General features: G+C 43.5%; 1 protein-coding gene across 2 annotated transcripts in view; it reads right to left on the bottom strand.

The window, feature by feature from the left end:
• Positions 1 to 18663, bottom strand: part of epha4b (eph receptor A4b) — a 353857-nt gene that overhangs the window by 113779 nt on the left and 221415 nt on the right. For both annotated transcript variants that reach the window (XM_072572897.1, XM_072572898.1), the window contains exons 5-7: positions 16802 to 17137; positions 12902 to 13014; positions 3039 to 3201 (exon numbers count right to left, since the gene is read on the bottom strand). In XM_072572897.1, coding sequence (XP_072428998.1) covers positions 3039 to 3201; positions 12902 to 13014; positions 16802 to 17137 — 612 coding nt within the window. The remainder of the gene's footprint in view (positions 1 to 3038; positions 3202 to 12901; positions 13015 to 16801; positions 17138 to 18663) is intronic.

The raw sequence follows: 18663 nt of genomic DNA, 5'->3' as shown, positions 1-18663 counted from the left end.
GTACCTGGACTTTCAGAAAGCTTTTGATAAAGTCCCACACAAGAGGTTAGTGAGTAAAATTAGGGCGCACGGGATTGGGGGCAAAGTACTAGATTGGATAGAGAATTGGTTGGCTAACAGGAAACAAAGGGTAGTGATTAACGGCTCCATTTCGAAATGGCAGGCAGTGACCAGTGGGGTACCGCAGGGATCCGTGCTGGGACCGCAGCTTTTTACAATATATGTAAATGATATAGAAGATGGTATCAGCAATAACATTAGCAAATTTGCTGATGACACAAAGCTAGGTGGTAGGGTGAAATGTGATGAGGATGTTAGGGGATTACAGGGTGACCTGGACAAGTTAGGTGAGTGGGCAGATGCATGGCAGATGCAGTTTAATGTGGATAAATGTCTGGTTATCCACTTTGGTGGCAAGAACAGGAAGGCAGATTACTACCTCAATGGTATCAAATTAGGTAAAGGGGCTGTTCAGAGAGATCTGGGTGTTCTTGTCCACCAGTCAATGAAGGCAAGCATGCAGGTACAGCAGGTCGTGAAGAAGGCTAATAGCATGCTGGCCTTCATAACAAGAGGGATTGAGTATAGAAGCAAAGAGGTGCTTCTGCAGCTGTACAGGGCCCTGGTGAGACCACACCTGGAGTACTGTGTACAGTTCTGGTCTCCAAATTTGAGGAAAGACATTCTGGCTATTGAGGGAGTGCAGCGTAGGTTCACAAGGTCAATTCCAGGAATGGCAGGATTGCCTTACACGGAAAGACTGAAGCGACTGGGCTTGTATACCCTTGAGTTTAGAAGACTGAGAGGGGATCTGATTGAAACGTATAGGATTATGAAAGGACTGGACACTCTGGCAGGAGGGAACATATTTCCGTTGATGGGGGAGTGCCGAACCAGAGGACACAACTTAAAAATACGGGGTAGACCATTTAGGACAGAGATGAGGAGAAACTACTTCACACAGAGAGTGGTGGCTGTGTGGAATGCTCTGCCCCAGAGGGCAGTGGAGGCCCAGTCTCTGGATTCTTTTAAGAAAGAATTGGATAGAGCTCTTAAAGATAGTGGAGTCAAGGGGTATGGAGATAAGGCTGGAACAGGATACTAATTAGGAATGATCAGCCATGATCATATTGAATGGCGGTGCAGGCTCGAAGGGCAGAATGGCCTACTCCTGCATCTATTGTCTATTGTCTATTGAACCTTATGACACAGCGCTGGTCACAGGCCTCCAGTGTGAAACACAACCCTCTGTCTTCTACCTTTGAGCCAGTTTTGTATCCAAATGGCTAGCTCTCCCTGGATTCCATGTGATCTAACCTGCTAACCAGTCTCCTATGAGGAACGTTGCCAAACACCTTTCTGAAGTCTATACAGATGATGTCCACTGCTCTGCCTTCATCAATCTTCTTTGTTACTTCTTCGAAAAACTCAATCAAGTGAGACACAATTTCCTACACACAAAGCCATGCTGTCTATCCCTAATCAGTCCTTGCCTTTCCAAATACATATAAATCCTGTCCCTCAGAATATCCTCCAACAACTTAGCCACCATTGATGTCAGGCTCACTGGTCTATAGTTCCCTGGCTTTTCTTTGCCACCTTTCTTCAATAAAACACCACGTTAGCCAACCTCCAGCCTTCCGGGACCTCACCTGTGGCTGTCGATGATACAAATATCTCAGCAAGGGGCCCAGCAATCAGTTCCCTAGCTTCTCACAGAGCTCTAGGGTACACCTGATCAGGTCTTGGGCATGTATCCACATTTTTACATTTTAAGACATCCAGCACCACCACCTCCATGATATTACTAATTATTTCTCCACGTTCTCTAGCTTCCATATCCTTCTCTACAGAGTAAGACCTTTCCTCTCACGGGATTGAGAGTGTTTGGAATTCTGCTTCACTGAAAGGTAAAAGCTGGGTCATTGAATATCTTTAAGGTGGAGGTGGATCGATTCTAACAAGGGAGTCGTGAGTTATTGGAGGCATGCAGGAATTTGGATTTGATGGCATAATCAGATCAGCCACGATCTTGTTGAAAGATGGACTAGGATCAAAGGGTCAAAGAGCGTTCTTTTACTCTTAAATCATGTGTTCCCACTGGGGCAAACAAGCTCAGTAGGAGCTGCTTCTTTGGTATTTCAGGACAGTTAAATCCATTCAGTTGATTCAATTTCCTTTCTGTAGAGTCCAGAAATATGTCCACACATGCATAGATTCACAGATCTTTTCATTCTTTGTGAAATATAGACCACCTTGATTAACACTGTCAGCCTGTGATTAGTTCTATGAAGATCAAACGGAATGTAGTTTTGGTCCAACAGGTTTGGTCAGTGTAGGCTTTAAAAATGCATCGGGACTGATCGAACACTTGAAGACCTTGTTCTTTTTTAATAGCAATGTTAGTTCATAGTCCTGTTGTATATAGAAAAGGCACTCAGCCTTCAGAAGTGAATGCTGTATTCGCTGTCTGAATAAGTGTTAGCTCTCTCTAGTTGGGAATAAAAAAGGCAATAAATCCACTCCAGAAAATAACCATTATTCCTTTACTATCACTAGTTCATTCCATGTCTTTGAATAAATACATCATCACGCTGTGTGCTCTTGTAATTTTGACTCACAATATCTATATTCAAGGACAGTAAGTTTAAGACACTTTTGCTCTTGGTTATTATGAAGTGATCTTTATGACTAGTGAATTATGATCATTTTACCTCATTAAGAAGCACAATTCCTAGTGACAAATCCCAACAGGCTACTCGTATTGCAGTTTCATGTGATACTGCAGTTGCAAATTCCTTAAAGCCAGAGGGATGTGCCCACCTATTATTGTCACCATCACCTCTGCATGAGAAATAATTCCTGCATCTGTCCAAAAAATGTGCTCATTTTGAATCTTTGCTTGAATATTTCCTCCAGAACCTTTGCTGTCAATAATCACTAACAGTGCCATTGCTGACTTCAATTTACTCCTGTGCTATGATCTGGATGTTTCAACGTCAAGGTGGTTTGTTCCCAGTGGGTTTTTCTCTGCGTACCTTCTTGACTGGTCTCCAGCTCAATTTCACCGCCGTAGGTGCCGTGTCCTCCGCTGGTGTGGGCTTTAACCCGAAACACGTACGTTGTGCCTGGTTTCAGCCCATCCACTGTCATGCTGTTTGATTTGGTTCTTAAAACTGTGTAATTTTGGTCCTTTTGATTCTGTTGCAATGAACACAAAAGGTATGATTACTGTACAGCAACTGGACTCATTCTGCTCTGAGTATCAGTAGGTTCATAATCAGCCCCTGTAGGTATAAATTAGATTAGATTAGGTTAGATTGCCTACAGTGTGGAAACAGACCCTTTGGTGGAAACAGACCCTTTGGCCCAACCAGTCCACACTGACCCTCCGAAGAGTAACCCACCCAGACCCATTTCCCTCTGACTAATGCACCTAACACTATGGGCAATTTAGCATGGCCAATTCACCTAACCTGCACATCTTTGGACTATGGGAGGAAACCCACACAGACATTGGGAGAATGTGCAAACTCCACACAGACAGTCGCCTGAGGCTGGAATCAAACCTGGGACCCTGGTGCTGTGAGGCAGCAGTGCTAACCACTAAGCCACTGTGCCTCCCAGAGATCTTTCTTCTTTACTCTTTCACCAACATGGCCAGCATTAATTCCCCTCCCTGTTTGAACAGAATGGCTTGCTGGATCATTTCAGAGGACAGAGTCAAACGCATTTGTGTAGATCTGGATCACATGTGGACCAGACCATGTAAGGATGGCAGATTTCCTTTCCTGAAGGATATGAGTGAACCAGGTGAGTTTTTCAGACAATTGATGACAATTTCATGATCATCACGAAACTAGCCTTCAATTCCAGTTTTATTAATTGAATCTAAGTACCATTATCAGCTAGGGTAGAACATAGAACATAGAACATAGAACAATACAGCACAGAACAGGCCCTTCGGCCCACGATGTTGTGCCAAACTTCTAACCTCGATTAAGCACCCATCCATGTACCTATCCAAATGCCGCTTAAAGGTCGCCAATGATTCTGACTCTACCACTCCCACGGGCAGCGCATTCCATGCCCCCACCACTCTCTGGGTAAAGAACCCACCCCTGACATCTCCCCTATACCTTCCACCCTTCACCTTAAATTTATGTCCCCTTGTAACACTCTGTTGTACCCAGGGAAAAAGTTTCTGACTGTCTACTCTATCTATTCCTCTGATCATCTTATAAACCTCTATCAAGTCACCCCTCATCCTTCGCCGTTCCAACGAGAAAAGGCAGAGAACTCTCAACCTATCCTCGTACGACCTACTCTCCATTCCAGGCAACATCCTGGTAAATCTTCTCTGCACCCTCTCCAAAGCTTCCACATCTTTCCTAAAGTGAGGCGACCAGAACTGCACATAGTACTCCAACTGTGGCCTAACCAAAGTCCTGTACAGCTGCAACATCACTTCACGACTCTTGAATTCAATCCCTCTGCTAATGAACGATAATACTCCATAGGCCTTCTTACAAACTCTATGCACCTGAGTGGCAACCTTCAAAGATCTATGTACATAGACCCCAAGATCCCTCTGTTCCTCCACCTGACTAAGAACCCTACCATTAACCCTGTATTCCGCATTCTTATTTGTTCTTCCAAAATGGACAACCTCACACTTGGCAGGGTTGAACTCCATCTGCCACTCCTCAGCCCAGCTCTGCATCATATCTAAGTCCCTCTGCAGCCGACAACAGCCCTCCTCACTGTCCACAACTCCACCTATCTTCGTATCATCTGCAAATTTACTGACCCACCCTTCGACTCCCTCATCTAAGTCATTAATAAAAATTACAAACAGCAGAGGACCCAGAACTGATGCCTGCGGAACTCCACTTGTAACTGGGCTCCAGGCTGAATATTTACCATCTACCACCACTCTCTGCCTTCGACCGGTTAGCCAGTTTTCTATCCAATTGGCCAAATTTCCCTCTATCCCATGCCTCCTGACTTTCCGCATAAGCCTACCATGGGGAACCTTATCAAATGCCTTACTAAAATCCATGTACACTACATCCACTGCTCTACCCTCATCCACATGTTTGGTCACCTCCTCGAAGAATTCAATAAGACTTGTAAGGCAAGACCTACCCTTCACAACTTGAACCTATGTCTGCAGTGTCTTAGCCTGAACCTCCGCATTACTAGTCTAGTCACATTCTCACTTCATACCACCTCTCCCACATTCTAGATAGAAAATAACAAGGGCATTTGAAACATTTATGAATTTATGCAATGGAGATGGGAAAACAGAACCTGTTCTGTCTGTGAATCCGATGCCTTGATGTAGGGGTCAGTGTAGAGACTGATTAAAAGTTGGTAATTCCACATGGGTGAGGCCCTAATTAGCGTGAAGACACATTTGCTGTCCAATTCTAGGCAGTGGAGGGGGTGGGGTGTTGGATTTTTGAAGCTAGAGAACCAGAGGCCGTCCATCTTTATGAAAGCACAAGTTCAGTCACTGGGAGGGTGGTACATCAGGAAGTTGGCCTGTCAGTCACTTTTATAAAAACTTGATTTTAAAAAAAGGACACAGGGAAAGCAGCTAGGCTACCCTTAAATGATGGTGAGGTGGGGTAAGGGGTAGGGAGCACATTGCAGGAGCAGGCAGGTAATCGAGAAGGCCATCCTAGGCACTAACACCACCCAGACTGGTAAGGAAACACTGTAGATCTGCACTAGGTGTTGGCACCCTGACTTGCAGCTGGGTGCCCACCTCCAAGTACTGGTCTTCCCCTGTTGCTTCGGGAAGCTGGAGAAAGACTGTAAAATCCCAGTTGGTCTCTTGAACCCACCTCAAACCAGGCTCTTCCAGAGTTGAACTGACCTCTGACCTAGTGAGGATTATTGGCCTTTCTGGGTCCCGAAATAATCTCTTCAAAAACAGCCTGTGAAATAACTTGAGAGAGGGCCAGTATTCTGTCATCGAGTCACCCTCGGTTTACACGTGCATAGTACATGACACTGACCCAGCTCTCTCAGAGCCAGCTCTCAGAGTGAACAGAACCACTGACACTCCTGTTTATATCCATCAGCCAGGACTCCTTGATGGGAGCAGGGTAACAGACCCAATAAGGGAACTCCTATTCTATGAGGTGCTGCTGGCTGACCACCTCACATTCCTGAAGAAAGGCTCATGCCCGAAACTTCGATTCTCCTGCTTCTTGGATGCTGCCTGGCCTGCTGCGCTTTTCTAGCAACACATTTTCAGCTCCTCACAATCACCCCCGCATGCACTAGGTTCCTGCTGTTGACATAGCAGCTGTTGCTGATGGTTTTGGAGTCACATCCCCTCATTTCCTGCCTTGGGTGGCCCCAGGAATTCAGCCCATCACAGATGAAGCTGATCTGACAAAGTCATACAAAATGAGTAAGGATACAACACAAGTCAGTACCTTGTTTGCACCATCTCTGATTTGAAGGCATTGCAAAGCAGGCTGCAGATTCACCAGCCCGTGTCTCACTATTGCTGTTTCACACCCAGTGTGTGCCAATCCACACATCCTCCCCTGCACTTGCATTTCATCATAAAACTGGCACCATCCTTTAGTATTAGCATTTGGTAAATTAGAGAGGCCTCACACCCTGCTCCTCGATACCCACTGATAGGTTAGTTCTATCACTTTGCTTAAAATGACATGAAGGGATGTTTACAATTGGCTGCAGGAGTGTTTGTGATTCCAGGTGACAGGATGTATTCTCAGAATCAAGAAAACTCCTTGTTTTATCAGAGGCTAAGAAACAACACACTGTCAAATTTCATTGAGATGAAAGGTAACTTTTCACACAATAGCCACAATAATTAGGCCACTCGCCAAAGTAATTTAGGTTGAGATGTTTTTCATTTGCACAATCACGGCTTGTGGGGGTGGTGCTGGGGTAGTTCCATGACAAAAATGGAACATGACAAGATCTGCTACTGCCTGCTTTATGTGCTTACCAGGTACGGTTACACCAGCAGCAGCTCGAAAGACAAACACAATCTCTCCAACAACCAGGCTGGCAGACTCCAGCAGTTTCAGTTTCATGGGAAGGCGATGGACTTCAGGTATGACAACAAAACGTGTAATTCACTTCTAGGGACCCAGATTCATATTCCACCACAGCAGATGGTGGAATTTGAATGCAATACAAATATCTGGAATTAAGAATTTATTGATGACCATGAAACCATTGCTGATTTTCAGAAAAACCCATCTGACTCACCCATCTGGCATCCTGACCTAATCTGGTCTATGTGATACTCCAGAGCCACGGCAATGTGGTTGACTAACAACTGCCCTCTGAAATGGCCTAGCAAGCCACTCTGTTCTATTAACGGCTACAAAGTCTCAACAAAGAAATGACAACTTTCAATTAACCTAGTCAACAGCAGGAACTGCTCTCTCAATCCTGCAAGATCCTCCTCACTAACATCTGAGGGGCAAGTCCCAAAATTGGGAGAGCTGCTTCACAGACTAATCTGACTTACCCATACTCACAGAATCATACCTTGCAGACAATGTCCCAAGCACTACCATCACCATTCTTCGATATGTCCTGTCCCACCAGCAGGACAAACCCATCAGAGGCAGCAGCACAGTGGTATACCATTGGGAGGGAGTTGCCCAGGGAGTCCTCAACATGACTCTGGACTCCAGGAAGTTTAATGGCTTCAGGCTAAACATGTGCAATGAAACCTCCTGCTGATTACCATGTATTATCCACCTTCAGCTGATGAATCACCACTTCTCCATGTTGAACAACACTTGGAGAAGGTACTGAGGATGGAAAATGCACAAAATATTCTCTGGGTGGGGGATTTCAACCAATAGTGGCTGGGCAGCAGTACTACTGATCAAGTTGGTCAGGTCCTAAAGGATGTAGCTACTAGACTGGGCCTGTGGCAGGTGGTGGGGTACCAACAAGAGGGAAAAACATACATGACTCATCCTTACCAATCTGCCAGCTGCAGATACATCTGTCCATAGGTAATAGTGACCACTACACAGTCCTTATGGAAACAAAGTCCCACCTTCACATTGAAAGTAACCTCCATTGTGTGGTCTGGTACGATCACGGTGGTACTATTACCGTGCTAAATGGGACAGACTTCGAAATGATCTAGCAGCTCATGACTGGGCATCTATGATGCACTGTAGGCCATCAACAGCAACAGAACTGTGCTGCAGCACAATCTGCAACCTCATGGCCCGCAATATCCCCCACTCAGCCATTACCATCAGGCCAAGGGATCAACCCTGGTTCAATGGAGGGTGCAGGAGACACACCTGAAGGTGAGGTGTCAACCTGCTGAAGCCACCAAACAGTACTACTTGCACGCAAAACAGCGTAAGTAGCAAGTGATAGACAGAACTAAGCAATCCCACAACCAACAGAACACATCTAAGCTCAGCAGTCCTGCCATGTCCAGTCGCAAATGGTGGTGGACAATTAAACAACTCACTGAAGGAGGTGGGCCCACAAATATCCCCAATGTTGGAAGAGCCCACCACATTACTGCGAAAGATAAGGCTGGAGCATTCACAGCAAAACTTCAGCCAGAAGGGGTGAGTGGATAATCCAGCTCAGACTCTATCTGTGGTTCCAGTCTTCAGCCAATTTGATTCACTCCACATAATAGCAAGAAACGGTTGGAGGCACTGGATACTGCAAAGGCTATGGGCCCTGACAACATTCCGGCAATAGCACTAATGCCCCTTGCTATCAACAAGTGAGGACTGCTGATGCTGGAGATCAGAGTCGAGAATGTGGTGCTGGAAAAGCATAGCTGGTCAGGCAGCATCCAAGAAGCAGCAGAATCAACATTTTGGGCATAATCCCTTCTCAGGAATGACGCTTGTGGACCAGGGAGCTGAGAGATAAATGGGTGGGGAGTGGGGTTAGGGGGAGATTGCTGAGAATGTGATAGGTAGATGAAGGTGAAGGAGAAGGTGATAGGTTGGAGGGGGTTGGAGCAGATAGATGGGAAAGATGGTGAACAGGTCAGGAGGGCGGTGCCGAGTTGGAGGCTTGGGACTGGGATAATGTGGGGGGAGGGGAAAAGAGGAAACTGTTAAAATCCACATTTACCCAGTGTGGTTGCAGGGTCCCAAGGCAGAATATGAGGTGTTCTTCCTCCAGGTGTTGGGTGGTTAGGGTTTGATGGTGGTGGTGGAGGCCCATGACTTGCATGTCCTTGACTGAGCGGGAGGGGGAGTTGAAGTGTTCGCCCATGGGGCAGTGAGGTTGGTTGGTGCTGGTGTCCCAGATCTGCTGCCTTGCGGATCATTTCAGAGAACATTTCAGAGAATACTCACCTCATTGCCTGACTTACCAAAATCGGTCCACCATCTACAAAGTACAAGGGAGGAGGGTGAGAGAAGGCTCCTCACTTGCTTGGATGGGTGCAGATTCAATAGAACTCAAGAAACTTGACACCATCCAGGAAAATGTAGCCCACTTGATTGGCATCACACCCACAAGTATCCGATCCCTCCATCACCAATGCTCAGTAGCAGCAGTGTGTGCTATCGATAAGATGCACAGCAGAAATTCACCCAAGCTCCTGAGACAGCACCTTCTAAACCCATGGTCGCTTCCATCTGGAAGGACAAGGACAGCAGATACATTGAGAACATCACCATCTGCAAGTTCCCTCCAAACCACTCACCATCCCACCTTGGAAACATTTTGCCATTCTTTCACTGCCACTGGGTCACAATCCTTGAAATCCAACCTTAAGGGCATTTGAGACTGGCAATAAATGCTGCCCAGCCAGCGATGCCCATGTCCCTTGGATTAAAAAATGTTTGGAACTGTTTCAAGGGATCCATTTCACAATGAATGGCAATAAGACCAGTAAAGGAAGAGTTAGTTTTGAGTTCATCAATACATAAAGTCATACAGTACGTAATTAGACCCATCGTATCCTTCAAAACAGTACTTATTCATATGTCCATCCAGATGTCTTTTAAATATTGTAATTGTACAAGCCTCCACCACTTCCTCAGGCAGCTCGTACCTTACACTCATCACCCTTTGTTTAAAAAAAAGTTACCCCTTAGGTCCTTTTTAAATCTTTCCCCTCCCACTTAAACCTATGCCCTCTCGTTTTGGATTCCCTCACCCTTGTAAAAAGACCGTGACTATTCACCCTTTCCATGCTCCTCATGATGTGATAAACCTCACTAAGGGCACCCCTATTCAGCCTTTCCCTATAACGCAAAGCCTCCAGTCACAGCAACATCAAGTTTAGCAACATCCTTCCTATAGAAGAACGACCTGAATTGTACGGAGTAGTCTAAACATGGCCTAACTGTGACATCCCAAGTCCTACAGTCAATATTCTGACCAATGAAGGCAAGTGTGCCAAACATCTTGGACAATGTCAAATGTGGAGACGACTCTTTGAACTTGCATCATTATTCTGTCACGAGGCTCTCTAATAATTATATGCTTTACCAAACATTAACCGCCATCTTTTTGTCAGCTGATATTTGTGTGCAGTCACCCATACATTTCTGCGTGTGCATTAACGAGACGATAGATAAATGTCACAACAGCAGGAAGAACAGCATGCTAAATAGATCATGGACCACACCCATTACTCCGCGGTCAAGGAACAAAAATTGGGAAGAAGTGACTTTGTGGGTGGGAGAGTTGAGCTTTAGCTTTATAATGCTTCCATCTACATACAGCACAGAGGGAGGCCTTTCTGCCCATTGAAACCCAGGCGGTTTTCCAAGTTATTTCCCGCAGATATTCATCTGTTTTCAAATCAGATGATATCATTACTAGAGAAGTCAGATCCCAGACCTGACTTGATCAATCATCTCTTTATTTTGGTTTTAACAAGGTGGTCTCATTCTTAAATATAAGCACACTTTGCTAAAGGTTGGGTTTTAATAATAAAACACAAATTTATGGTACAAAAGAAATAAAGATGAAATGGAATAAACCAAATATTTACATATAACACAAAACTGAATATTTTAAAGCATGTAGTGAAATTCAAACATATTAATACTGAAAATTATCTCTTCTCTTTCATATTTTTCAGGTATAATTTATCAGTGGCTTCAACTCCTGTCTTGCGAATCTGATAATCTCTTGTTTGTGCCTTCATAAAACTGAGCTTAGACTTTCTCAGCTTAAAATAACACTTTCAGGGTTGAAACCAAATACATCTGATCTGTAACTTTTAATCAAAACTGCTTACACACTGAGGTAGACTATTTCTTAACAGTTTCAAACTATCTCTTATTATTAGGAGTAACAGTTTCATGCATCTAGCTTCACCCTGGACTTCTACAGAACTGTACAACTAAGACCCAAAGGGTTTTTCAAATTTATGGATGTTTATTCTCATCGAAAGAAAAAAAAGAATCAATCTCTGACTTTCTAAACTGAAAGCTTAATGCACAACTGTTTAATGTGTTCACTCAAAAAGACTCTCTCAATGGAAATAATTTTCAATTAATCTCCAAGAACTGTCTTTTTCAATTGTCTTTTTTTTAAAAGAAATAATTACAAGTTAATCACTAAATGCCTTCAGACACACTGGCCAAGCCCAAAATCCAGTAGCTCATGCAATATATGACAAAGGAATCTAAACGGAATGATCTAGATGCTGTGCTGTTCGATGACCTCACCTGAGTAGTCCAAGTCATTAAATACATTGTCAAATTCTGCTACTTACTATGCACCGGTAGCCTCTCACTCTCTGATCAACAATGTCCAACAATTTGTTGTTTTCCTTACATTCACATTTGCATCTAACCTTCACACAATTAGAACTGCTGCAAGCTTAAACACATCACTCAGAAGTGTTGCCTTACAGAATCAGTCATTCTGCCCATTATACCTGCACTATACCTTCAAATGAGCAGCATTACCTACTGCCAATATCCTGTTCTTTTCCCATACTCTTAGACCTTATTTCTATCCAAATAATCAACTAATACCTTCTTGAATGTCTCAATTGAATCTATCTCAACCACACATCTAGACAATACATTAACTACTCACTGTGTGAAAAAGACTTTCTCACCTCACATTTGCATTTTTCACAAACCGCTTTTGTGTGTTTTTTGTGCTTTTGCTTTTTGATCCTTTCATGAGCCAAAACATGAATCAAAACCATACTTAACATCCATTCCCATGACTTTAGCTTCTCTTTGGGAAATATCTTGTCTCACTCGTTGCCTCCCTCCTGAACATGGTCCATTCAGGGAACTGAACAGTACAGTGGATTGACCAATGACTCTCCATTCTGCAGCAAGGTACCTTGTTCCTCAAACACACCTTGTTGCTTTTAGGAGGTAGTTTAATCAATGATAACTCCCCCTCCCACTCTGCTGAGGACATGGAGGTCCTGGGCCTCCTTCACCGCCGCTCCCTCATCACCAGATGCCTGGAGGAAGAACGCCTCATCTTCCGCCTCGGAACACTTCAACCCCAGGGCATCAATGTGGAACTTCAACAGTTTCCTCATTTCCCTCCCCCACCTCACCCTAGTTCCAAACTTTCAGCTCAGCACTATCCCTATGACTTGTCCGGACTTGTCCGACCTGCCTATCTCATGTTCCACCTATCCACTCCACCCTCTCCTCCTGACCAATCACCTTCATCTCCTCCCCCACTCACATATTGTACTCTATGCTACTTTCTCCCCATCCCACCCTCCTCTAGCTTATCTCTCCATGCTTCCGGCTCACTGCCTTTATTCCTGATGAAGGGCTTTTGCCCGAATCGTCGACTTTGCTACTCCTTGGATGCTGCCTGAACTACTGTGCTCATCCAGCACCAATAATCCAGAATGATTATTATTAATCAGGTGTACAATTAAGTTTTCACTACTGACCTTTTCATAGTAGATAACTTCATACTCCACAATGACACCGTTAGCATGGTCTGGTCCCTGCCAGGCCAGAGTGATGCTATCCTTACTCCTCCTCTCCTTCAGGATCACATTCACTTGAACATAGACAAAGACAGATCATTAGCAAAATGATGTATATCCTTGGTAATCAATACATGAAAAAATATATTGGAAACATGCTAATATTGTATATCACTGCATCAATCAAAGGAATGTTTATCCTGTCTCTCAGATCCAGATTAATCACATTTACTTAATATTGCACTGGTCTTTGGTTCCACTCCTTAAGGTCCTGTGATCAGATAACATTAGTCATGTCTTATTACTTGCACTGTTATATGTCACATGATGCTCTAGTGGAAGTGAGACAATTCACAACACAGCAGTGACCCTCATCTATCTTATATGTTCATTGGGAGCTTCAGAATCCTAAACATCCAAACAAGGAAGGTGACAAACACAGGAGACAGCTCCTTGGTGCTGTCAAGAATACTCTTGCCACAAAACCTAATCCTGAAAATCCACCAGGACCTCTGACTCATTTTCCTGGTTTGCTTCAACCACACGGGCAAGAGGAATTCCTATTAGGATCCGGTGCTTCACTGTGATTCAATCACTAAATGATAAGAAATTGTTGTTGTTGGGTTCTACAGCAACATCTCAAAAACGAAGGGTCTCCTTTAAAGAAGGTAGCAGCCCTCTCAGTGGGCTATGTCTGATTTAGCTTTAACCAAGGCCAATATCAGGACCACCTTGAATGTTTCAACCAATTCCCTGTTTTCATGATATTATCACCTACTCTGTCCTCTCTTCTGGCCTGCCCATGTGAACAGTGGTGCTTGCTTTGAAAGAATATTGTCATGACAAATGCCTTGGATTACTCCAGTTTAATCCATACTTTCTCATGAACTGTGTCATTCTTCTTTTGTGGATCTAATACAATCGGGGGTTCTCCTGTGCTTTTGTTCTTAGGGGCTATTACAAATCTCTGTATTTCTAGCTTCTCCTTAACTTTGAGTGAGTATCTCTCAATCTCTGTCACCATACAACCTCTATTTCCACTACACATTGTATTGAATATAGCTCTTTACTAAAAAGTGTTTCTCTTCTGATTCTCTTGGAGTCTCAGTTACATGGGTTCTTTCTGGTGATGGCAGAGTGACATCATCATTTACATCATGATTAAAATATTCATCTCTCATTTCCTGATGACCATGGAGTCCAGAACCCAGGATCACTGTCTAAGTATATGGAGTAGGCCATTTAGGACTGAGATGAGGAGAAATGTCTTCACCCAGACAGCGGTGAGTTTGTGGAAATCCCCCTGCCTTTGAAAGCAGTTAAGGCCAAAACATTGAATGTTTTCAAGAAGGAGATAAATTTAGTTCTCATATCAAATAGGACGGGGAGAAATTGTGAACAGGTTACTGAATTGGAGGATCAGCCATGACCAAATTGAATGGCAGAGCAGGCTTAAGGTGAAATAGACTACTTCAGCTCCTCATTCCTATATTTCTCCTCTTCTGGAGTGTGTGTTGCTAATGCCTAGACGGCCACCTATGTATATGCAGATAGTACTGGTGATATCACGCTGCTGTGATTGTACCGTCTCTGCCAGGATGTATCTAGCAAGAAAGGTAGTTTTAAAACAGTTAAAACTAGCAGTTTTACTTCTCTGTAAATGGAATCACAGGTTGGCTGATTGTGCATCTGAGGTTGCATTTCCACCACTGTTGTTCCTGTCCCTCTTACCTTCTGCAGGCTGAAGGAGAACTCTACCCTGGATGACTGTTCAGGTATTGTTTACAAACTAACCTGCAGTGTGACCAAATGGGCAGTGCCGTCTTTGTTCCTGGCAGCTGCTGTTCTGACGTTTTCGGGTGAGGTGGCACTGCTCACGTGAGCTTCTGCTTGTGCGTGGTCAGTGTGCTACCTAATGGTAGCCTTGATGATAAAGGTGACCTTTCTCTTTTTAATACAGTATTGAGCTGGGAATAGTGGCAACTCCCCCTTTCTCACTGTTCATTGCAGAGGGAGGCCAGAAAACAGATCATCAGGCTAATCTTCCCCTCCCCTATGCAAGGGTTTGAGAGAGTATGGAGCTATCACAGTCTCTGTAGCTGGTGTTAGCTAATGTAGCACAGACCACAAATTGAATCTAGGGACTCTCTGGATTTAGCAAGCTCTGCTATCCAGGAAGTCAACAAATAGCATAGTTTATAATGGCAAGCCTGGGACCTCAGCAAGGAGGGGCCCAACCAATATGTGGTTTGAAAAAAACAATGCTATCTAACTGTTAATTAGACACTGGATGTTTATTTTACTGAAGTTCAAGGTTAAACAGATCCTGTTGGTTTGAGGTGTCCTTTAATTTTTGGTTTAAACGTCCTATCAATCATCAGCCCGTTGTCTTCAAAGTAATCTCATTTCCTTGATAAAAGTGTGCTGTTTGAATCACATCCTCCTCCCTTCCCTCTCATCCACATTCCTGATCAAGTGAAATAATCAGCCCTCTCGGCAGCAATGGGGCCAAGGTTAATCTACTGGAAATAAGAATGACCTTGAATGAATTCCTCCATGTAAATCTCTCTCTTTTCCCCGGAAAACCCAGCCAAGACTGACACACTTCCTCCCTCGAAGTACATCTGGGAATATGCCGGGCAGTGGAGCCTCGAAATTAATCGAATAAATGCACTGTAGCTGAAAGAAAACTGGCCAGATGGTTTTACAGTATTTTCCAACTGTGCAGTAAGCACTTCACTTTGCCGTTGTTCTTACAGCACACAAGTGGATCTACAAATGAATTGCTTTGAGAGACAAGCAATTACAACTGTGCAAAGTGATTAGAGTTGTGGATCATTAGCAGTGCAATCGCTTGGCTCTGATTGTTCAAGTGTGTACTGACTAATCCCTTTGGCACAAGTTCACCAAATGTCAAATCGATCTTGATTTTCACAGTGGCAAAAAATGTAACCCATGAAATTGTTCATATTAGATTGACTGCCTCAAACTCAAATTACAAACCAAATACATGCATCTCCAGAGACAGAGTGTGAGATTGCAGGGAAAAAACTGTATCACTGTTACCCACTGTCAGTACCACTGTTTTCAGAACATTGGGAGGGAGACAGAATTGGATTCCTGTTAAATGTAAAACCAGCTTTCACAACAATCATACTAATTTGGCTTTTAGTCCATGCTGAGTTTCAGTCAGAGTGCCTGTGCGAGGTTTCACTGTCTCTGGGCAAAGAAGGAGAAAATTAGCCTTCGATTCTAACTCGTCCAACTTGCCACTATTCCCATCTCAATACTGTAGTATAAAGAGAAAGGTCACCTTTATCATCAAGGCTACCATTAGGTAGCACACTGACCACGCACAAGCAGAAACTCAGGTTAAGCAGTGAAATGTCCAATGGAAAATGGAACTGTGTGGGATCATAAGCAATATGATAAGCACTGTCTTAGTTATTCTCATACATTGCTGAGACTTGTGGTATAAGTTGACAGGAGCTAAAATGAAGAGAATTTTTCACCTTTCTGGAGGGCTGAAAATGCTTCAGTTTAAACCCAGTATTGTAATATTTGAGAAAAGAGAGGGTTAAAAAAAAAGGGGGCTGGATGGAATTCTCCCCTAAGCTTTTCCAATACACAATCTAAAATGGTGAAGGAAAATCCCGTTCTAACTTAAATGTTCCTATCATGCAATTTAAGTGAAAATTGAAGCAAAGGCCCAAAATATTTCCTTTACCAAAAACAGACCTTTTCTATAATTAATGCCCCAGACAAAAGTCGGTTTGTAGAAACGGCACATTTCAAAGCAATTCTAGGACAACCCAGTTCCAACTGAAGATGTTTCACAATTAGCAGCAGAGACCCACTCACCTGCTTGGCTGGTGGTGACATTAATGGAGACATACTGCTTAGGCCTGGGACTCAGCTCGGAAACGCCATTCAAAGCTTCAATGTTGAAGGTATAATTAGTATGAGGCAGCAAATTGGTAACAAGAACTTTTGTGTATGTTAATCCAAATTGGCGGGGGATGAAGTGGAGACCGCTACCACAGACGCTGCACCTTCTACTGTCCCCTACACACTTCTTGCAATGAACATTGTAAGTAATGTCATTCCTGCCACCACTGTCCCTTGGTGGGCTCCATTCCAAGATGATGGAGGTCTCATTTGTTGTGGATATGGGATTTTCTGGTGCTGTCGGAGGTCCTAATACAGGAGAGAAAACAAACTGAATGAAAAATGCATGCATTACAGATTCCACATGCTGACTGTTTTAAAGAAAACCTTGTAACATATTCCTTTACATTTTCTTGTATATGATGCCGAACATCTCATACAGATTGCAGGTGCCATATTAAACTGCATTTTTATTATTTTTATTAATAACTGGAAAGAGTCCAAGTGTTGCTCGCTGTATGTCAGAATAAATTATCTAGTAATGAGGTACAGTTATCCACTATCATCACAAGGTATTCACTTTGTGCATAGCTGTAGTTAATGAACACTTTAAAGCCATCATCTCCAAACTTGGTCAAAATGAACCTCTTGTGATCACTTTGAGATTAATCATGGTGCAAAAAGTTTACAGATTGGTGGGTCCTTGTGAAGTTCCCACTTAGACCCTTTTCTTTATCACCTTTAGTTTTATACCTCTGATAGTTGAAGTGTGATGGTTAAAATATGACTGATGTTGGCTAGCTTACTTGTCTTATATCTTTACACAAGCTGAACACCTGTGCTTGTGCTTGTGCTCATTGCCCAGCTGTGAATGCTGAGTTTTATATTGGCCCTTCAGACCATGCATTTACAGTCTGAAGTGTTGGTGTGGCTATATTAGTGAATTGGTTTCTCAATCTTGAAATTTAGTTAATGGTCAGATTGGCTTTTCTTTTGAAGTGTAATGTCAGTTGAGAGTTAACTACAGTGGCTCAGTGGTTAGCCCTGCTGCCTCACAGCGCCAGGGACCCGGGTTCGATTCCAGCCACGGGCAACTGTGCAAACTCCACGCATTCTCCCCATGTCTGCGTGAATTTCCTCCCACAGTCGAAAGATGTGCAGGTTAAGTGAAATGGTCATGCAAAATTGCTCATAGTGTAGGTTATTAATCACGGGAAAATGCAGGGTAGGGGAATGTGTCTGGGTGGGTTACTCTTCGGAGGGTCGGTGTGAACTTGTTGGGTCGAAGGGCCTATTTCCACACTGTAGCGATTCTAATTCTAATTTCAGATTCCTCTTTGTGGATCAGGTTGTTTCAGTTTTGTTCCCTTGTTAAACATATTTAGTTAAAGTATGTCACTGGAAATATCTTCAAATGTGGCAGATATAGGGGTCTGGAAAACTGTTGGTACTGTCGTTCAAGCTTGAAACAGGCAATTGAGTTGGATGTGATTTCCTGAGTCAGATGTCATTTCCAGTCTATGGACTGAGTGTGGCCCTGTATGTAAACACAAATAATATACACCAAAAGGATTGCGTTCTTGTTGAGACAGAGGACTTGAAGGTTATTAACAACTATTTATATGACTTTAATATCACAAACATACACATTGTCTATGTCCTGTGCTTGCTGATGTTAGTACATATAACAGATTGACAGAACATACTGCGCTGACTCCATTCACTGAGAAAACGATCGAAAGCAAAGCAGGCGTCTTTATACCGAAATGTCACAGGGCGTGATGTAACTCTCACAGGTACATTTTGTGTCTAGTCTGGAACAGATGAAATTACAG

The sequence above is a fragment of the Chiloscyllium punctatum genome, chromosome 6 (genome assembly GCF_047496795.1).
Source record: "Chiloscyllium punctatum isolate Juve2018m chromosome 6, sChiPun1.3, whole genome shotgun sequence".
NCBI classification, from domain to species: domain Eukaryota; kingdom Metazoa; phylum Chordata; class Chondrichthyes; order Orectolobiformes; family Hemiscylliidae; genus Chiloscyllium; species Chiloscyllium punctatum.
Note: the sequence above shows the minus strand (reverse complement) of the source record. Positions and strands in the feature narration are given on the sequence as shown.